At 41.1% G+C, this 21,680-nt stretch overlaps 1 protein-coding gene across 4 annotated transcripts in view; it reads right to left on the bottom strand.

Moving 5' to 3' along the window:
* Window positions 1-21,680, bottom strand: part of LOC131701639 (stAR-related lipid transfer protein 13-like) — a 55,862-nt gene that overhangs the window by 28,253 nt on the left and 5,929 nt on the right. Inside the window, exons 1-2 of one of the 4 annotated variants that reach the window (XM_059000679.1) lie at window positions 17,305-17,480; window positions 14,939-14,972 (exon numbers count right to left, since the gene is read on the bottom strand). In XM_059000679.1, coding sequence (XP_058856662.1) covers window positions 14,939-14,972; window positions 17,305-17,349 — 79 coding nt within the window. In that variant the 5' untranslated portion in view covers window positions 17,350-17,480. Of the gene's footprint in view, window positions 1-2,003; window positions 2,035-8,382; window positions 8,904-14,938; window positions 14,973-17,304; window positions 17,481-21,680 lie in introns of those variants that run through there. The other 3 variants (XM_059000677.1, XM_059000678.1, XM_059000681.1) reach the window with 3 other exon arrangements.

Below are 21,680 nucleotides of genomic sequence, written 5' to 3'. Positions count from 1 at the left end.
TTTAATTGAGCTCTAAACCAGCCGCTCTGTGTTTAATCCCCGGGTCACAGCACCTGAGTACATGGCCTGACCACAGGGATCTTTACACAGTTTAACTGAAGTTCTGAAAGCAGGTTCCGAAACAGCCAGGCAAACACGAACAGGAAACAAGGGGCTGATCTACAGAACTGCAGAGGAGCACGTTTCTGTATCACTTTGCAAGGGAACCCTGTGAAACGTTCATCAAAAACAACACAGAATTATTCACACTGAAGAAGGTGTCTGCCGAAACGTCAGTCTACTGGGCTCTTATAGTTTGACCTTATGTAATTGCATTCAATTTGTTGTCACTTCTTATAAATAACTGAATCACGTGGAATGTACAGTAGGGTACTTTCAGATATCTGATTATATAAAAAAAAAAGTGTTTTGTTAGTGGCAAAGTGCCAAGTTAGCAAGGTTATATTGTTCCAGTTTTTGCAGGATCCTGAACGCATGGAATGTGGTGAAGCGAGAGCGAGGACCCTGACTTGTGTAAAAATGGAACGCCAAGGGTCATTTAGCAAATACGTTACCCATTAAAACCTAGCACATTTACTGGAATTTCAGGTTAACCGTCCAGGGAGTTCACAGCAGGTAGCTGGAGGAGCAGTTCAAAATGGCATTGACAGTAAGAATGAGGCAAGCACTTACTTTACTAATGCTGTGTTGCATCAGACCCCAAAATAGAGCTTTTTAAAAATCTAAAAGTGGTCAACTGGACATGACCTCACAAGGGCATGGCCATTCCAAAAAGGACCTTCCACGTTCAAGACACACAGCTGATTTGATCATGAGTGTTAGCAGCATCTACTGGGCTGACAACCCTCCTCCAGTAAGCACAACATTCAGAACTGAGCTTTACTGATGGGATGATGGGCATACTCCAACTACAACAGACTCAGAATGCTGTGTATGCACCATGCTAACAATAACATATCTACAGCCCTCACATGCAAATTACAGTGTTCTTCAATGCCACCGTACGGCATATTATAAAACTCCTACTGCATATCTGAAAGATCAAATACAAACCCGCAGAAGGCGGGACAGCAGGCTAGCTGCGAGTACCGAGCCCCAGCAATGAGTTTAGAACACCAACGATCTGGTTAATGAAAAACCTGGAGACACCAGCCCCTTTCTGTGCAAAACACAATGAAGGCGATTGTGATGAATCATTAACCACGTTCCCCGTCCCTGCTGGAATCCAACCCATTCCCTCGGCAGGGAGTAGTAGTGGAGATGGTAAAGTATTCAAGCCGAGTGCAAAGGTTAGTGCGAACAGAAAGAGAAATTAACTTGTCAGTCTGTAATGCCCTCCATCCAGCAACAGCATGGGCATTGAAATTTAAAAAACAATACTTTGTTTAAAAAGAATACATAAATAATAATCTGTAGTTTAATACGTTGTATATGTTTCAACAATAAAGGAAAATATATAAAACAATTGAAATCGGAAATGTAATCATAGCTACTCGGTGCTCTAAAGCTTAGTCATATATAGTGGTGCAGTACATTGCAGGACAAACGTTTCGAGGAGATAAACGTCTCTGTCACAGAATACATAAGAACTTTTCAGTGAAACATTTGTCTACATGTATTGTATTGATGCTTTATTTTGACTTCTATAAATCATAGAAACAAGCAAACCACTAACCCTAACTCATAAAAAAACAGCTTTAAAAAGGAGCACAAAACACAATTCTCAGGAATGCAGGGAAGACCCTGGTCCATTCGATAATTAACCCAGTTCCGCAATTTATTGCATTGACGATGGCTAAAACAAAGTTCATTTTTGACCCTTTCTGTCCTGGCGGGACCTCAAGGTCCCTTTGTGCTGCATGTGAACATATGCCATCGGAAATCACATTGGAACCTCACTGTACTCCTAGTTTCTGACAAATATAGTAAAAAATTCCCACATTCATTAAAGACTCAAGAGTTACTTCCTACTGTATATAAAAAGAGAAGCATGCATATTTTACCTTGAGACAAGGTCATTGGTCTTTGTATTTTCTTCATGTACACTTCTTTGTCTTTAATATATGTTCCATAAAGTTTTTCAAATAATGATTAAAAAAAACAAACAAAAAAATGTTCTCTTGATAATATCTTTTTTCCCCTTGAGGTTTCTACTGCCAGCTAAGCTTGTCTATACTCTTAGCTGTTGTCACACACTCTTGTCAATGGTCCTGCTGAACTAAGAGGCAGGTAACCTGCATGGTGCTTGAAACACTGGCTTTACTCCGCCCCCTTCCAGTCAACAGGACAGCCAATCGGATCGGCCTCCAAACCAGGATGTCGCTCCCTGTGGAATGTTTGAAGCACAGAACACAGGGGAAGTGGCTGCACACAGGTTCACCTTCCTGTGAGCTCTGATCCCCCCAGACACCCCACAGCACGGGCTTGTATGGCACTGAGGTAGTAATTATCTTTTACGACAGCCATTACACCGAGTTCATGCGGTACGGGTCATCCGTTTAGTGGAACAGGGAGACAATTCTTTCATGACTGTTTTCCTTGGCTGTCATATTGTTTATCAGGCAGAAGTCATCGTGTATTGAAATATGCACAATCCAGGGCTTGCGTGTATCTTCAGAAAGATTCCATGTGAAATTCAGCCCTCAAAACTAGCAATGTCAACGGGGGACATCTTTCATTTGCTGCAGAAGCAACTCACAGTTTCCCTTCTTTCCCTGTTAAACTGGGACATCCATCAAGGCATCTCAATAGTCCTAGTTGCAGGAGATTACATTCGTCTTTATGTAGTGGTTTCTCTGCTTAATCGACTCATTAGGAAACACCAGGAGCTGTGTGGAAGAACATCTGAGTTGGTCTTTCCTTGGTACATCTTCCGTAAGCTAATAAAATAAATAAAGGTCGCTTGGCCTCCTTTTGTCTACCTCCAACCAGCTGTAAAACAGACACTAGATAGGAATGATAAAGCAGCACAGTTGGGCTATCCTGCGTCAACACGGCGAGTAAAGCCAGCAGGACCCCAGCTATATTTGAGTATCACACAGTACATCAGAGCCCATGCACTGCACTGGGGGAGCTGTAGGTGATGTCAAGCTGTCACAGCAAGCCTTCAGGGGAAGACTTTCATTCCTCTTCAGTGTTTGATGGAAATACTGATGCATCTACTTTAGTATAGCTACCAAAGGTTTTGAAACCAGTACACCCATAATCACGTATTGACCCAAAATGTTTGGAAAGGGAAAACTCAAGGCAGTTATGGTGTTCACCATGTAGTGTGACAGACAGGATCAATGCATAAGGATCGATCAACAAGTACCAGTATTGTGCAATAGTGCCGGTATTCAAAAAGTCATGTGTATCGTACTTGATTGCATGGAATAAGATTATAATTCTTTGGTTTGAATCACTACTGTATCTTACTTTATTTTTTGCATCATAACGTGTAAAGGTTTACAGGGGTAAATCATACAGTACAACACCTGCAAGATTCATCTTGTGCAGGGTTGCATGTGACTCATTGGAGACACTCTGTAATAAAGTACAGCACACATGCCCAGGTTCTATAGGTGGGCATGGAAACAAAAGGGAAATTACATGTTATTAAATCGTAAAAGTGTACACTGTCAATAACAAATTCTTAATTTAGATGGGGGAAAAAGAAACACTGTCTCATTAAATGTTTGTCATGCCTGGAATGCGGGCGGGCAGGCAGGAGGTAACGAGATGTTGTCGGGGGTACAGGGACCCGTGAGGGGTCAATAGAGGTCTCAGCTGGGATTCAGAGTAGCTCTCAGCTCACAGCTATCGCTCCCAGGGCTTTGTAAATGCATACGAAATGTAGATCAGTGCTGTTTAAGATGCCAAACCCACAAAGAAGAAGCACAGTCCACACAGACCAACTTGTGCAATAAAAAAGTCAAACGAATAGCGAGAGATTGGGTGATTAAACCCTACAGAGCAAAGACAAGGGCTCTGTATTTAATAAGCAATGCTCGGGGTGTGCTGAAATGAACTATTCAAGTAACAACAAAGCATTTCCTAAGGTAATCCGACGGCACATACCATAGTTTAGGTTAACCATTTAGTTACTAAACTAAACTAAATTGAATATAAACCTGGCACACCCCTAATTCCAGACCATGCAAAAGGAGACCGAGACAAAAAAGATATAGCGTCTTTATTAAATCACGAAAATCTCAGGGATTGAAAGCAACACTGGTGTCACAGTTCATTGTGGCTTTTTGAGAAACTGCACGTACAAAAAAAACCCCAATGAATTGACAAACCATTGTCATGTCACTGTCACACGTACTGAAAGACACACGAGTCAGTTTGAAGAGACCCCTGACTGAAAAAGAAAGTGAAAGCATTCTGCACTTCTAATCAATAGACAACGGTTACTCTGTTCCTTTTAAATGACTCGGTGATGAGAAAGAACTGTATTTACACAACGCCGCTCAGCAACAGGGAACTTCCTTAGTAACAGGACCTGCGAGAGCTGTGGAAATAGGTTCAGGCGCTGTGCACATGGCAAGTGAAGGCCAGCCGCCTTATTGACGCAAGGCAGTATAAAGTTGTTGTCTCCGAGGCCTTACATATTCCATCAAAACACACAAGGTTTTAGCATCTAAATTCCTAGGCCTTCTCGCAAGGGTCAACTCTCTGCTATCCAAGAAATCAGCAATCCCACCCTGGGCAGAGCTCAAGTGGCCCTTTTGAATAGCCCAGTAACTGGAATGTACTGGTCTGCACTGGTTTTAATGGTTTCTGTAATTAAATACCCTACAACGCACTGGCTAAGACAGTGAAGCTGGGTTTCAACGAAACACAAGAATGCCAGTCCACGTTCATGATGCTGACTGTACTCCACATTGCTCCACTACAGGTTGTGTTTGATGCGCTTGCTATCTTTTTTCTCTAAAAAGCTGTAAGAAGATACCGTGGGACAAGGTTTAAATTAAATTAAATAACTAAATAAAAAGAACCTGAAATGACTGAATAAAAATAGTCGCATTACCAGTAAGATGACAAAGACCTGTCAGTTGATACAGGAAATTGGTCTTTCTAGAAGAGCCCTGAGGGGAGGAGAATAACCATCTGTTTACTCTCACAGCGTTTATTAAAAATATGACTCAGGTTGCAGCCACGAGCTCTTCAGAGAGACTGTTGCCAATCACTTAAAACATTTATGTGGCAAAGGTTGCTTTCCAGACAACTTGAGGGCTTGACTCTGAATCTGCTTCCCTTTCCACTGATTCTGACTGAAGCAGTTTTAGGCTCCCTGAAGAATTCTATAGCTCTGTATATACAGCGAGTACAGTACACCTTCATGGAAAATGGGAGTCTCAATCTGATACATAAAATAAAAAAAACTTGAATGGAAAATGTGCCTAAAGGCTAGCTCTGTAATCCTGAACCACAGCGAAGAGGCTGTGAAAAGCACTCACTCCATCCTTCACCCATATGTTGGGTTTTATTCACGGCTCCCTCATGTACATGCATCACGTCTCACTCCTCACAAAACACTCACTCACACAGAGCTGCTGCTGACAATAGGCAAGACTGATCAAATTTGCCTAAAAACACACAAACAAGTTGACCACTATTTATCAAATCGGTTTATTGAATTTGCCAAAAAGAAAACACATCAGTAGTTGTTACAGAACTAGTTAAGAAAAATAAATTATTAGTCTTGTGGCATTGCCAGTTTTTATGAACCTTGCACAAAAACGAGGCAAATTGTGCAGAGGAGGACAACTATGATAAATCCAGACCATCACGTTGCCCCACTGCCATTATACCTGAGAATGTTAACATATGTTTCCGTACATAACTGAGTGTGTGCAGCCAGAATAGGCTGTGGCCACTATTTATTTTAGGACGCATACACCCCCAGCCAGTGACTCACATTGCAAAACCGTTAGCCCAGCTGCCCCTGGTTACATCATCTCTTTCACAGCCTGAACAGAATGCCTTTTACACTGTGCCCTGTACGGCATTTACAAATTTGAAAAATGCCCCAAGCATAACAGCTCAGGACTGCAGGCAGTCTTCAGCGTTAGAATCGGCAAAATGAACAGTGCTCCATGTCATGGAAGAATTAATCTTTCCTTCGTCTCGTTGGAAAAATAATAAAGGAAAAAGGCTGTCACCCAACAGGAGCAAGAGTGATTTTTTTTTATTCCCGGGTGGGACGTCTGTTGTGTAATTAGGCTGGCTACAGTGTAGCTCTGTCATGAAAGTGCATGAATCACTGGGGTTCAGCTGCCTATCATCAATAGGGCCCATTGAGCTGGGCCACACATCGCTGGGTATTAATAGTTCATAACAAATTACTGGGGAATGGCTGCCAGCTCGTGAATGTGAAACTGACACTGCCAAAAAACAAGAAGGGCAGTGTGGGGAGCAGAGCCTGGCCACTGCCAACTCCCTACTCCCTACTGCCTACTCCCAACTCCCAACTGCCTACTCCCTAATCCATAATGCCAACTCCCTACTCCCAACTGCCTACTGCCTACTCACCACTGCCAACTCCCTACTGCCAACTCCCAACTCCCTACTGCCAATTCCCTACTCCCAACTCCCAACTCCCAACTCCCAACTCCCTTTCAGGGCAGACGAGAAAGCGCTCAAATTCCTCACCCTCCCCCACCCCACTTCCTCCCTCCCTTTCAATGACTTAAGGACTTTTGTGGGACACTTGAGGAAACTGTTGCAGACACACAGGCATCTATTCCACTCTAAAACAGCGAACCCCAACACAGGCTTGAGTGACCCACAGAACAGACTAAACACTGCATAACTAGTTTAAATCTGTGCACTGTAGTTTTTGTTTTTTTATTTATAGGTGCACATCGGAGTCGACTTTAATGATCTAAACAGTCACTGATTTAAATAGCACCCTATTCAATTCTCTATTAACTCAGCTGGTGTTTTTACGTGTATTACTGCGCTAATTACAAAACAAAGAGGCGGCTGGAGGACAGAGCGCATGATTAAGGGGTTGTTAAGATCTGCTACTGTTCACTTCGTTAGAACAGAGTGGTCTGTTAATCGCTGGATTGAAAGTTATTAGCCAATGAAAAATGTCCATCTCCATTCTGCATTAACAAGGCATAAAGCATTAACAACTTCTAATTTGGGAATTAAAGATCACTGTTTAAATATACAAGATGATGATGATGATGATTATTATTATTATTATTATTATTATTATAGCAGTGGGTGCTTACTAATACTGCCCTCTTGTGGTATCAACCAGTAATTAATATTTGTAAAAATTCAATCATACAACGTGTCAGTAAGTTGTTGTTTTTTTTTTGTTTGTTTGTTTTTTTACTACCAAGCACTAAATGTTTCACAAGGTAACTTTATAAAAATCTACTTTTAAAGATGTGCCGTATATTTAAACAGTTTATACATTAGGAGTTACAGCGTCGTATTTAAAATTAACAGCGCGTCACTGTGTCCGTATCCCTGCATACTGGATGCTGCTCAGTAATTTCAATCATTGCTTTCTTTGTCGAGAGCAACTTTGTTGAAGCATGAGAGTACAGTAGTCTAGTTTAAAGTGTACAGCCTGGCTTAACCATCCCAATGGGACGCTCAGAGGTTCCCCGATCACATAAGTAAACCGTTTTACTTACGCGTTATCTGAGCTTAATCATCCTTAAGGAGGGTGTATCATTATATTATGGACAGCGGATATCCGTGGGAGAACCCTGATTTCATTTACGTCTTTAGAAACTTTTATTATAGGAAACTATATACCACGAGCAAAGCCACACTGCGTGACTGGTATATTCCTTTGAGCGCATCTCCCAGTCTGACCTCAACATACTCATATAACCCTGCCCAGCGTAGCCCTAACGTTCAGATAATAATACAGGGTTCCCGTATACGACATGACAACCGATGTAATAAATAGAGAAATTACCAGTTATCTGAATTTAAATTGGAAATTGCGTTTTCATGTAGTTTTAATAAAGGTTTGTCAAAAAAAAACACGGTGTCAAATATTAATACTGTACAATTTTAATAATGGCATTTAATTACTTTATTGTCAACTGATTAACTACATATTTTGATTACATATACAGTACATCTAACAAAGTATTATAATGCACCAAGTACATATTAAGCCAATGCAAATCGTACTTAAAAATATATTGTTAAATGACAAGTATTGCTACAACCACACTGATAAACACTCAACTTTTCACGATTTGAGCAGCACCCGTTTTCTGCACAAGTCAATTGAAGCAGTGCAGTACAGTACAGTATGTATAAAGCGAAATTACTAGCTTTCTCAAACGCAGGCAGTCACGACTGTGTAGCGGATCTCAAGATAAAACACACACGCACATTTTCCACTAGTTTCCTTACCTGCAATCTGCCGGTGGTTTAATTTTCTCCTTAATATCCCAAGTGCTTTGTAAGTTGAATCTCTGAAATGCACAGTCAATGATCTTGGCCGAAGCGTTTTCCAGTTCCTGCGATCCATGATTAAAAAGTTCTACCAAACTTTCGTTCCTTGCTGTTCTGTAGTCTCCGCGCAGCGCTCTCCATACACAGGGCTAGTGTCAGTCACGACACTCATGATCGCTTGTAATCTCAGAAGTAAAATTGAAAAACTCACTTGAACATTCCTCACGCGTTCCAATGATAAGACGTAAATTAATTTCTCAGTATTAGTATTGTTTGTTCCCCGAGTTTAGTGTGAAACCTAAACCCGACTTCTAACGCGCTTCCTTTGCGGATTTACCACGGTTTGAATCCAGCAGCTTTTCTTTCACACTGATCGCAGTGGCTTGTGGGATTTTGAGTTGATTCCCCTCGTACACACGTCCTTGATTTCCATCATCGGAACACAGTACCGTTCTTTATTGAGTCTTTTTTAAGTGTTCGTAGTCCCTGTTAGCCTATAACAGCCTTTCATTGATAGGATAGCATTGGTTTGTATTGATTCTACTGTTATTTATATTGTTTGGTGAAATAAAAAATAAATTTATTTATTTATATATTTATTTAGTTGTTTATTTGTTTGTTTGTTTTTGTTTAGTTGTTTATTTATTCATTCGAGTTAAATATTGTATTGTTTTTAAACTGTTTTTTTTTATACAGAAAATAAATGAATGAGTTCATTACTATGATACGTTTTTACAGATGGTTTTGAGTGTATATAACACAGCTGCCATCTTATTAGTTTATTTTCTTGCTAATGATCATTTTATATATGTTTAACATAATAATAATAATAATAATAATAATAATAATAATAATAATAATAATAATCTGTAACAAAACTATTCTTGTAAAAAATGTTTTTAAAAGGTATTACAATAAGATCTGGGGTCTTGAAGAGCATAAGGTCGTAACATTGATTTAGTTTAGTCTAGTTTAGTCATGTTGTGCCAGGGCCAGCACAGCTACATCTCAACAGTGCAGAACTAAAGAGGAACCGAGGAATCAATAAGCAAGAGATTTCTCCAGTGCAGAGGGCGTCAGGGACCTGCCCACAACAGTTCCGCTATATGTCATGAGTAGACATGACTAACCACAATGCCGTGTCACATGCCCCCCACCACATGATATCTATGACGCCCAAGCAGTCTATCCTACCAGGGGACTTTTGACAAGCTGTGTGTATATAGAGTTACCAGCACTGCAGGTGGGGGGGCTACAGAGTCACCTGTCCACCTACTAGTGCTGCTGTGGAAAAACAACACATATTCACAGCAGAGCCACGAGTGCTGACAGGTGGGACACAAGCTGATTTCAATAATACCCTAATGGGACACCCAAGAGCACTGGAGTCAACTCCTAGCATGTGTTGGCAGTCAGTTACACTGTGTTGTGATTCTATAAATATGCATTAGAGGAGTCTTTACAGAACTCTGCACACAGACACAACGGAGTATTGTTTTAAAACAATTACTACTTGTTTTCTACAACCAGATGCTTGAAAAGTTGCCAGAAAGTTTCTGTGTGTTTCTGCCCCCATGGTGTGATATTGTGAAGCCCGTGCTGTGAAATCCTCACTGGACTCTATGTGTGTGTGTGACAGTTCTGAGTGACACATACAGAGAAAGCTCCATGTTTCACAACAGTCTAAGTGAAAGTCAGGCCTGAGAAGAGCAGCTTGCAGTTCAGCTCCATTGAGACTCCCCACAGTGCTGCCAGGGTCAGGGCCATGTGCTCAGAAAGGCACATATCTCTCAGCAGACTTCCATGAAAATATTGTAAAAGCAGGATGTCTGTTGAGCTTGTGAGCTCTCACTCATTGGGCTAAGGAAATGGGGACACAGTGGGTTCTCTTGTTCCTTTAGGTGTGGTTGCATATCATTCGTATGTATGATTTTTATAGGGGCCACTTTAATTAGGAAGTATTAGGAAAGGGGCATGCATGTGGGTACTCGGACCATCTGCACCCAAGACTGCAAATGCAACTGAGAAATCAAGGGCTTGTGCATCAGGTGGCTGTACTGAATGGAAACCACACTTAGAGATTTGTGATTGACTGTGTGTGGTCAGAAACCAGTGCAGATTGACAGGGGAAGGCAATAGCTGCAAAGGAATGTGGCATGTAAAGAGCATCAATCAATCCACCCATAACACCCAATCACTGAACACAGGTAAGAAGCAAGCAGCATGGACTGGAGGGAGTCAGGACACTGAGGGTGTGGCCATAAATGCCTCTAGTGGAAAATAAAATGATATTGTGACTTTGGAAATTTAATCTACCCCATAGGTACGGTTCTATTTTATGAAATGCTCCCTCGTTATTACAATATTTGGTTTGGTTCATTCGCAGTTAGGCCATGTATACGGTTGATTGGCATGTTGTATATTTATAAGGGAACTTCTCTTATTCACTGTTTTTAATAATTCACTTTTTTTGATACGCAAGTCAGATTGAAAAAATAAACTGTAACATAATCATAATAAATACAAAAAAAAAAATCAGCAATTACACATCGAAAACACACATGCAAAATGAAAGTGAGGTTCATATAGAATAAATTCAAACTGCTCCTTTTTCAGCACCCGTCCAGAGCTCCACTATGAGTTACAGTTTAGCCTGGTGGTGATGCTATCTCTCCTGGGCTTAGACCAGTGTCCTGTTATTTTTCACAGGTACTCTTACTTAGTTCACCAGGCAGCTACATGAGTTCTAATCAAACACTAGGGCTCAGCACTCTGTGAGCGGATTCCCAAGAGAGTGTGTCAGTGCTCTGTTTCCTGGCAATCCCAGTCTAGTCATTAAGGGTTTATCCCTCAGGGTCTCAGTCTGGACAATACAAACATAGAGCTGTGGATTCCCCCTCACCAGTGCAGGAAGTTGTTGCAAGGTTAACTGCAGTCTCGAAATGCCCTATGCCACATGTCTGGGATTTCCGATTGCGGACAAAGAGCTGGGAATTCTGGGTACTCGGACAGGAGCAATGGCTGAGTGGAAATGGATTGCTGGAGTGCCCCTCTTTCTTCAAGAGAATAAAAAGGGATTGGAGGGGTTGTGACAGGGTTAGAAATATTCACCAGGGATCTCCCCTGGCTCTCTGACTGTTATTATAATAAAAGGGGATTGTAGGGGCTTGTGACTGGGTTAGAAATATTCACCAGGGATCTCCCCCTGGCTCTCTGACTGTTATTATAATTCCAAGGTATAATTGAATTAAGTATAATTGAATATTACTTGGGGAATGATTATTGTATTTATAGAAATGTGACCACACTGAACTGATGTTAAACTCACAGGGATATCTCTCAGTACAATTGCCTACTATACTAAGTAAGCAAAATACACATGGTAATTTAGTGATGAGCTCAATGTTCACCACCATTCACCACAGCCTACAGCAGCTTGCGAGCTTTGCATGTGTAACGCAGGTCTGACACAATCCAGAGGGGTCACTGTGGACCACCCTTGGAACAGGAAGATCCAGGGATCTGCCGGGATCTCCAGTCACATCCTGATTAACATGATCCCAATCACTGACCGGGCTCCCAAATGAATATCATGACAAATTCATTTAGAATAAGATTTAATTTCCCAGTAAGAACAAAGGCTTCTTATTTTCTCATAACTGAAATTCAAGACAGTATGAGAACCTGACTAGTCTGCCAGTCCTGTTCCTCATATCTGGGCTTCCTTTTGCTTTGCATGAAGTCTCTTCTGAAATAGCACTGTTTGCAGAAAGACAATCTCAGGGTACAGTAAATGAAGACACAGCCCTTGATCTAATCTCTTCCCTCCTTTGCAATGAAAACATGAGCAGCTTCCTCAATGAAAGCTCCCTTCCTCTTGAGCAGCCACACTGCCTCTGCATCATCATATCAGCAGTTTGTGTTTACCCAGACTTCTCAGCCACAGGGGAATCACATGATTTTACAAAAATACAAAATCCATACTGTACATATACCACTGAATAATTAAAAGAATCACCAAGAACAATCCGGTCTTTGCTGTGTACAGACGCATTGATAACACTTTTTATGTTTACATTTCTGAGTATAATGTTCGTTCTTGTGATTTATACATTATTATGTTTTTATTGTATAAGAAATGCTTAGCTTCATTTTACAAAATTTAAATCATCCTATGGTCATCCATAGCCAGGCTGACCTCAGCACAAGAAGTGATTAAGTATCAGGAAGCAGCAGTTTAATTTCACTAATTGAAAAATGTAATTAAGTTGTAGTAGCAGAAACAAATGGAAATAAAGATTTCCATTGATGAGATTAAGGGATCAATAAGCTACTAACAACCAAACGAGCAAGATGGGCCGAATAGCCTCCTCTCGTTTGTAAACTTTCTTATGTTCTTCTTATGTTCTTAAATATGTTTACTGAATACTGGTATATTATACCTATAAAATATATTTCCAATATATATATTAAGCATTGTTATGTCATTAAGAATATATTAACGTCACCAAGGGTAATGACAGCATCCAGTAGCCAAGCCGAATGACTGATCCATTTGAAGACACACTCAGAGTTGAAGCAACACAAAACTGACTTTCTTAGTCAAATCCAGTACCTTAAAACAATAAATACCCCAAAACCTTGTTATATATTAGCTTAAGCTTCAGGGAGCAATCAGTGCAGTGCACTTGGAGTCTTTCACACCAGTAAAATTTCAAAATTGCATTAGTAGTGAAGTGAGTAACATCTTGTTGCTGCCCATCACCCTTTCAAGTCCCCTTGCTCTGCAGCCAGGAATGGGATTTTCCACAGCAGCATTGCCAAGTGACCTAGCTAGCCCCATTGATACTTGCCAAGAAAGAATCTGGGGGTTATTTTGCTTCCTGTTTTTTGTTTCATGCATGACCCCTGGTTTTCCCCAGAGGAAACGGAACCAGTCACAGTTTTTTTTTCCAGCACTCAGATCTACATGGGGTCCAGCGGGACAAATGCCTGGAGGCCAGAGTTCGGACCATGGCACCAATTCCTGTGCTCAGAAATAAACACAATTCTATTTAAATAAAGTGTCTTGTTGACTGGTACCATTTAAGAGGCCATGGGCTCCCTGACCCCAATCTATCCGCCCATCAGATAAACGGTGCTGAAGGAAGCAGGGTTAGGAGGTGGATTCAGTCACGAAACACAGAGGCTTTTATGAGCTGCAATATCCCTGTTCTGTGGCACTTCCAGATGTAGAATGATAAGCCCCAATACACCACTTTAAAAGACAGTGGCAGCATGCAATAAGCTCATGGAAAACAAATATATCTACCCACACCCCTGGAAATACTGAAGGGATGTCGATGTCGAGCAGGGAAATACTTCTGATTTTAAAACCGCCCCACAAAAGTCTCAGTATGTGCAAAGTCCTTTTTATAAAAAGAACCAACAAATGCAAAAACAAAAAAACAAGCATTTAAAAATTCTTAATTGACTCTTCACGTGATGTGAGAGGGAAAGCCAATGCAGATTCCTCAAACACAGTTACGCTGCTGTTGGACTGTCGCATGTTTCCATTGACCACAATGTTTCCATTACCCAAGTCAGAAGTCAAGAAGCAGCAACACCCTTTTTGATCCCCAGCCAGGAACATGAACACAGTATCGCCCTTCTTTAAGGATTTCACCACAACTCGTTCCAATGTTTGGTGACAGTAAATGTTCATTAAAGCAAAACCAACAAGCGTCTGACCTCCAACTACACAACAGCTGTCTGCAAACCTCTAATTCCATCCTAACAAACAGTGGCAATACACTGTTAATGTCAAGTGAAGTGTGCTTACTCCATACCTGTCTTTTAAACATATCAAAATGCCATCTATTTATCTGTCCGACACAACCAGCATTTTCAGAATCACTTTCAGAATACACCGTATGCAGGGTGCCAGCATTGATGAGCAGAATGGACTCCTCTCGCTGAGGATCTTAGTATTCTCTATAGTATACAGTGTAGTTCTGATAGGGTAGTACGCAAGGTTATTAGGTGTGCTCCAATACAGCTCGTTCATGTGCAGCATAAGCAGGGATGTGCTTTAGATTCCAATGTCCATACAACGGCACAAAGAAAAAAACACATGTATCCCACAAACTTTATGTTCTATGCCAATTATATCGATTCCCATGTTGCCATTTAAAAACGAAATAGTTGATATTTATATTTTTAACCATTTAAGAATCAGGCCAGGATCAGGATTTACCCCCAAACCCCCTCTAATATAAAAAAAATAGTTTCTATAGCAACTCTATGGCAGCCTAGCAGCACCATAAACACCTTGAAGGGGTCTCCCGTCCCCACCCCCACCAGCCCCGTCCCCACCCCTTACCCTCCACCCCCGTCCCCACCCCCACCAGCCCCGTCCCCACCCCCTACCCTCCACCCCCGTCCCCAGCGCCTACCCTCCACCCCCGCCCCCTACCCTCCACCCCCGTCCCCACCCCCTACCCTCCACCCCATGTGGATTAAGACAATTACTCACCAGCATCTTTTCTATCCCACAGAGAAGGAAGCCCCTGAAAAACAAGCACAAAGATTGCTATAAGACACCCTGGTTTTATTTTTATTGATACTCTTGTAAAAATGACGATTTGGTGTGCGTATCAGTAATCTCGTCCCCCTTGAAATGGTGAGTTTGTCAAAAAAGAGTTCTGTGGAAAAATATCTCACTCCTTCACTGTTTCACGAGTGGTCATTCTTATACTAGCCCCATTACTAAGAAAAATGCTGGTAACTTTATGAAATCTATCAACTGGAGAAACCAATTAAAAGCATGTATCATGAGTTAATAAAACAGAGAAATTCAGAGGGTACCCCTTTAAGAGATATCTTTTCAGAGACAGTTGCAGACTACACGTGATGTTTTATGTTAAGCACCACCATAACTGAAAAAGAGAGAAAAAAGAAACCCAGAAACAAGGGTGTTTGCGTGTCTGCTGTAACAGCTATGAAGAAATGGCTAAATGTAAAGTGTTTCTTTGATTTGATCCAGTTGCATGGCTTGTTTGTACTGTATCCCTGTGGTTTAGCTGATACCTTCCTGCTCACACTAATACGATCAGTATCCTATCCAGCAGCTCGCTGCTCTCTTACTCTAACCATTGTGTCTATTTTTAGCACTTTCACTGGGTGTCTCAGTACCACCCATCCCACATCTTTAATTACAGTGCTTGGAAATAAAAAAATTAAATAAAATTAAAGTGTTTTTTTTTTTTTTTCTTCTAATGTGGTCAGACATACTGTATAACAGTATTTATAAATAGCTCACAAAATGATTTTACTTGCATTAGCTGTCTACAGAAACATTGTGTGTAAGACTGGATTGTGAACACGACCTGTAGCCTGTTAGCTTCAAGATGGAACACAAAAGGAGCTGATATATAGTTCCATAGACACCCATGCCTGTGTCTAGAAACATCTTCATTGTAGTAGTCTTTTAAATCGTGTGTTCCGGTTACTTTCAGGGACCACGTTGCTTATTAACTCTATGTCCGGTCAGCTTATTTTTTTCTGGCTGTAAATCCTGTACTGATTAGTGCACTATATTCTGCTACATTGAGCTGTTTCAGAATCCCCCCCCCCATAGCAACAGAACCAGGACTGCGTTAAATAAAGTGATATTTAACATTGTTCTGTTTGTAATATTGTATTATATTACTGTTTCATTTCTTTACAGTGTATCTTTCTGATCTCCTCCTATAGATGGTTTTGTGACCCGTCAATTATAAACAGATGTCTTCTTGGATGACATCCACAGATTCCAGGGTTAATTTTAGATCCCGTTTTATAGAAGACCAATTTTCCCACGTATTCTAGCTTGTGTCTGACGTCAAAGGCAGGGCTTTCCAACCCAAAGCAATTAACCTTGCTATAAATTCCCAGAAATAAAAAAAACAAAGGAATCTGTCAGATTTAGTCTTACATGACATTGTGACTGGTCAGGTCAGGAATGTCATAGATGCAGCACCCTCCTCTTCTCACAAACTATCATTCTGTCATTGTGTAATATACACGTATGTGCTGTACATGCTGCCGGTTGTGCTCAGGTCCGTGGTTGCTGCGTTGCTGCCTGTGCCAGAGAAGTAGTTTACTTTTAGAGAATGATGCAATGTTATTCAAGCAATTCACTTTTACAAAGAAGCAACTGTTTTTTAAAGAATTCAGCTAGAGGATTGCAACATTTCCAGCGTGCAAGTCTAAGTCATGAAGGTTTGTTTGTTTTTTTTAATTAGTTTTGTTTTTCTTTAAAACCAAGGTATGACTTGTCTTTTCAAATGGAATTTAAACCAACATCTGCTTTGGAATCTGAGACCTGTTAATAGTAAGCATTGCCAGGTCTTTACGAGCATGCTCCCTTGGAACAATTCATCATTCACCCCATTCCAGCACCCACAGCACAGGGCCTGGAATGTCCGTTACTTCATGGAGTCATGTGATTCACAGTCTCCATATATGAAACGCTGTGCAGTTTGAAAAAAAACACAGAGTTACTGTGTCTCAGGATTTCAACAAGCCAGTTCCACGCATCTAGAAAAGACCACACTACGACCAAAGCTTAAATATTTATAATAAAAATTACTGTACAGGCCCTACTGCAGATTGCATTCAAATTCAACAAGCAGCAATATTGCAAAATTACACATTTATAGAAAAAAATGCATTGTAGTTGCCATAGTTTTTCAAGCTTTAATTTACCAGCTGACAAATAAAATAATTTAAACAGCATGTTTTTAATTCATGCATTCCTCAAAGCAAAATGCCTGTCTGTAAACTGCAAACTATAACCTGTGATAAAGCAGATGAAGCACATGTTCATGGCAGCAGCAGTAAACACAAGCCTCTACTTACTCTTGCCCTCCTAAACAGTGAGCACAAACAGCTGAGGAACGGCATGGTGGAGGAAGTCCAAAGGGGTGTCCTGGACTCCAGGGACTAGCTCACTGTTCCATTCCCCCTGGGGGGACGGGGGACAGGGGGGACCTGTGATTCGATACAGTGTCCTGAGCCTGCTGCTGCTACTGCTGCTGCTGCTGCTCCTGTCTGCTTGGGATGGACGCAGGACAGATGTGGGAAGGAGGCGGGGCAGGGGACTAGTATGCCTCTCTCTGCTATTCACAATGGAAGGCAGCAGGCACAGATGCTCCTTGCATACTAATGCTGGACTGAACTTTTTGGTGACATTGCATGCATCATAACCTCCTTATGTACTGTTCAATGCTAAGCATGCTAGGCTATTCTCAAAGCTATGTTAACCTTTGTTATATTGCAACGAAGCATAAACCTAACATTGTTGCTGCTGAAGCTTAACCCAGGACCTTGTTTTGTCCTGGTGTACTATTCCATATGTTCAAATGCAGGTCCCAAGCACTGTTTGCTAGGGTGCTACAGTGTTTGTGGAAAACGGGTTCTTTCTTCAAAACTGTGCTATTCTGAGAACTTTAAGTATCAGAGTCCAGAAACCTATGAAGGAATACAATTTGTGTTTCTAGGCTACCAGAGGAGGCATTATGAACCACGCTCCCTAAAAAATCACTTCTACCACTTTTTTGCACTTGACATTTTTGCACTGCCTTTATTAACTTGTAGTCACACTTTCCTTGCATTCCCAATGCAGTTGAAATATGGAGCAGCACCCACACAGTGAGTTCTGTTGTCCATTTGAACAAAGGCTAAAACTGTTTGGCTCAAGGCTCTGGACGCAGTTTCAAAAGAACGTTGTGCTTCAGCTATGCGAGAGAGAGAATGCTGAATATCAACAGGAGGAAAGGATCAGAAATAAATAAAAAAAAAACATAGACTCAGAGAACAAGAGGCTTTGATGAGAAATGAATCTTAATTTCACTTAATGACATGATTTGCATAACTGTTAATTCAATAACATTATTCTGATATGATAGCTTGGCAGAGACACTTAACTTACAATCCTCACATCTCTGCAAACTCAACAAGCAAGCCGCACAGAGAGAATTACAATACATGGGGAATGAAATCAGCTGTCAGAAGAAGGAAAGGGCAAACCACAAGTCACATCATGGCATCTAGTCAGGTTTCCAGCAGGGATGATAAGAAAATAATTTAACGACTGATGTGCATTTTTATTGAAAGCAGCATAACACGTATGCCATGAATCTTCTCGCCTGGCTTCAAGGGTCAGGCGACAATAATGCCATTGATTTGAGAAGGCTGTACAAAGGAAGGGCATTGTGTGGAGGAGTGCGTGGGTTTGGAGGAGGTCAGAGAGCAGAGAGCTTAGCTAATGACAGAGAATGTTCTCTATCAAGGCAGAATGATCACAACTGAAAATGACTGTCTCCTTCTCTATTGGGACTCCTGGAATCTATTCATGGAAAAGGACTCTGAGGTTAAACCATGAGATGGAAAACACTGACCCCACACGTGTCATCAGCAAGGAGCAGCTACAAGGGGGCTGTGGGGGGGGTATTTAACCCTTTAGTGTCTGTTGCACACAATCGACACTATCACTCCCCTCTACTCTCCTCTACTGCCTGACATGGTGGTACAAAGTGAGCTTACCAAGGAGAGTACAAGTTTGTGTCCTTCGTTACCTTACAATAGGTTACAGGTTTTTCTTTGAGCATGTGGTATAATCTCTGAATACTATTACTACTACCACTATGACTAATAATAATAGTTGACAAACAGGAATCAGTTCCCTGATGTTTTAAAAACACCAAACACCTTTCTCTGCTGTATAGGTATGTGATTGCCCTTTCTAAAAGGCAGCATGTTTATTCAATGGCTTGTTGTTTTCATCACGTATGCTCTTTCATTACAATGAGATTGGCACAGTGCCCGCTGCTCTGATCAACAGCAACCTGCGTGCTGGTTCTATTCCATCACATTTCTTTTCCTTTCACGTTTGGTCGTAGGAAAAAACGAAACAAACAAAGAAAAAACCAACAAAGGTAAATACACAACAACAGAAGCTGAGTGTATTTGTACAGGAGCCATTAAGCACACATTCCAAAGTCCATTGTCAGTCTTCTCCTCGGCACTGACACACACAAACACTGTCAGATAAACTGGGTGCACACAAACACCTCCTGGGGCTGTATCTGTTAATAACCTATTGAAAGTCTTGAAAGAGCTTTCACTTTTTTTCAGGGCATGTCTGGAACAGGTGTTGACATTGACGTTAAGGAAATGAAGCAAATCTAGTACTCTTTACCTCTTTTTTATTTTTAGAATTGACGAGTAATTTCTAGCTCCCTCTTGTGGATACATTAAGTATTAAACACTCCATTGTAAACTGGGAACTTCCATCAGACGCAGCCTCCTATAGAACACACGTAGGAAAAGCAAAACCCCTTTAGATCGCCAGTTCCACTCCAGCAGCCCAGGGTAGCGGTGATAAAAAGCCAGATTGTGGTCAGGTGGCTGTCGAGCCCTTCAACGCAACAACTCCTGGTGGTCCCACCCAGTCCCATGACTGTGGAGACTGAACTACCCTCACAACCCCTTTTTTACATGCTTATAGATTTAGTTCACTTTACCGTGGGTTTAGTATGGGTCTTTACTGTGGCTGTAGAGTGTGTTCATCCACCTCTAGGGGACTTTGCCATGCTTTTAACAAGGTATCTGGAGGTAAAGGGGAGGCCCCTCCAGAGCATGGTTGAGACCGTGCAGCTAACACTTTGTCACAGCCTGTGCTGTACCAGGGTTCTGTGGATAAACAGAGGAGTTTGGTATCCCAGACTTATGGTACACAATGATGAGTTAATTTATCCTCCATCACTTGTTTGCTCCTTTGCCATGAAGCAACAACAACAACAAAAACAACCTGTTACTTTATAAAAAAAATAATAATAACCCTACTTCTAAAACAGCTCCCCTGGGAAGCCCAACAGCTGATTTGACAAAAAGGAACATGAAAAACATGTGAGGGAGCAGCTGAACCAATCAGAACAGCAGCTGTAAAGTAACGCTGCAGGCAGGGTCACAACTTCTTTAGGGATTCAAAGCTTTTGATAATGTTTTGCTAATTCTGAGGGAAAAGCTAGAAGGAAATTCACCCTTACAAACTTATTGCAGAAAATACAGCCGACCTCCAGACTGTGTAAGACACTGCTGTGACTGGCTAACACAAACTTATCTAAAAGGAGCAGGTAGCTTTGAAGCATGCAAACTGCAGGAACTACAGTGAACAAACTGCTGGTTCATCAACGCACTTGTGACATCCACCCCCTCACGGTAAGGGCCTCATGAAACAGAAGGGATACCTTTTAGATCTGTTTAATGTCATTTTGCCTGTGTTCTGCATCATTCTCTAACTATCATTAAACAGAGAGGGGGTTCACATTTATTATCTATTTACAGTTTTCACAGTTGGGAATGGGAGCAGAAACTACAGTTAAAGACCTTTCTGAAACCACCTCGCTTCAGAATATCAGCTTATAGGAGTCTTTTTCAGAAGGCCTGTGGCTAAAGAAAATGTGTTTTGGACTGGGAAACAGGATACCGCTGTAACAAGTAAAAGCAAAGAAAATCGTTTACAGTTCAGAATGAATTCAATGCAAAGTCTTTTTGGCACACACCTCGTGCACTTGGCTACAATTCTCAGACTCCAGGCAATGATCCCCCCAACCCAAGTGGCATGTCTTTGTGCAGTTCTGATTTATATTCTGATAATGTTCATAGTCTAGTTCCTGTCAGTTTACCAACAGCGCTTCCCTCCCCCAGAAGAACTCCTTATAGAACTGATGTCTGCATTTCTCAGAATCTCCCCACAACAACAGGACTCACGCCAAGACTTGCAATTGGAATATTTCTTATAAAAGACTGTATTGTCTCCCCTTCTCGGAGACACATATAAATCTGGTATTTAAAAAAAATCCAGTTTGGGTTTTAAAACATAACTCTAAACAAATTAACATATTCTTTAATACTTTTATGTGACAAGATAAAGGTATGATTGATTACTCAAGGGAAAATCCTTACAAGTGTTCTGTTTGTTAAGTTTTATCGTTCGTACAATTATTAAATTGTGAGATATGAACACCATTTAACGAGACAGTCCAGCAGACGGACGTACTACACAGACTGATAGGCAGGCAGGTATCAGAAGATGATTTAAACAAAGGTTTAAACCTCAGCAGTATCATGTAAGTACAATATTGTGCAGGTTTGTTGTGCAACGTAAGTATTATTTGAGTGGTCAACAAAGTGTTCTTCATCATACTATCTGGAATTCTAACTGCATTCTC

This window comes from Acipenser ruthenus, chromosome 26 (assembly GCF_902713425.1).
Source record: "Acipenser ruthenus chromosome 26, fAciRut3.2 maternal haplotype, whole genome shotgun sequence".
Lineage (NCBI taxonomy): Eukaryota > Metazoa > Chordata > Actinopteri > Acipenseriformes > Acipenseridae > Acipenser > Acipenser ruthenus.
Note: the sequence above shows the minus strand (reverse complement) of the source record. Positions and strands in the feature narration are given on the sequence as shown.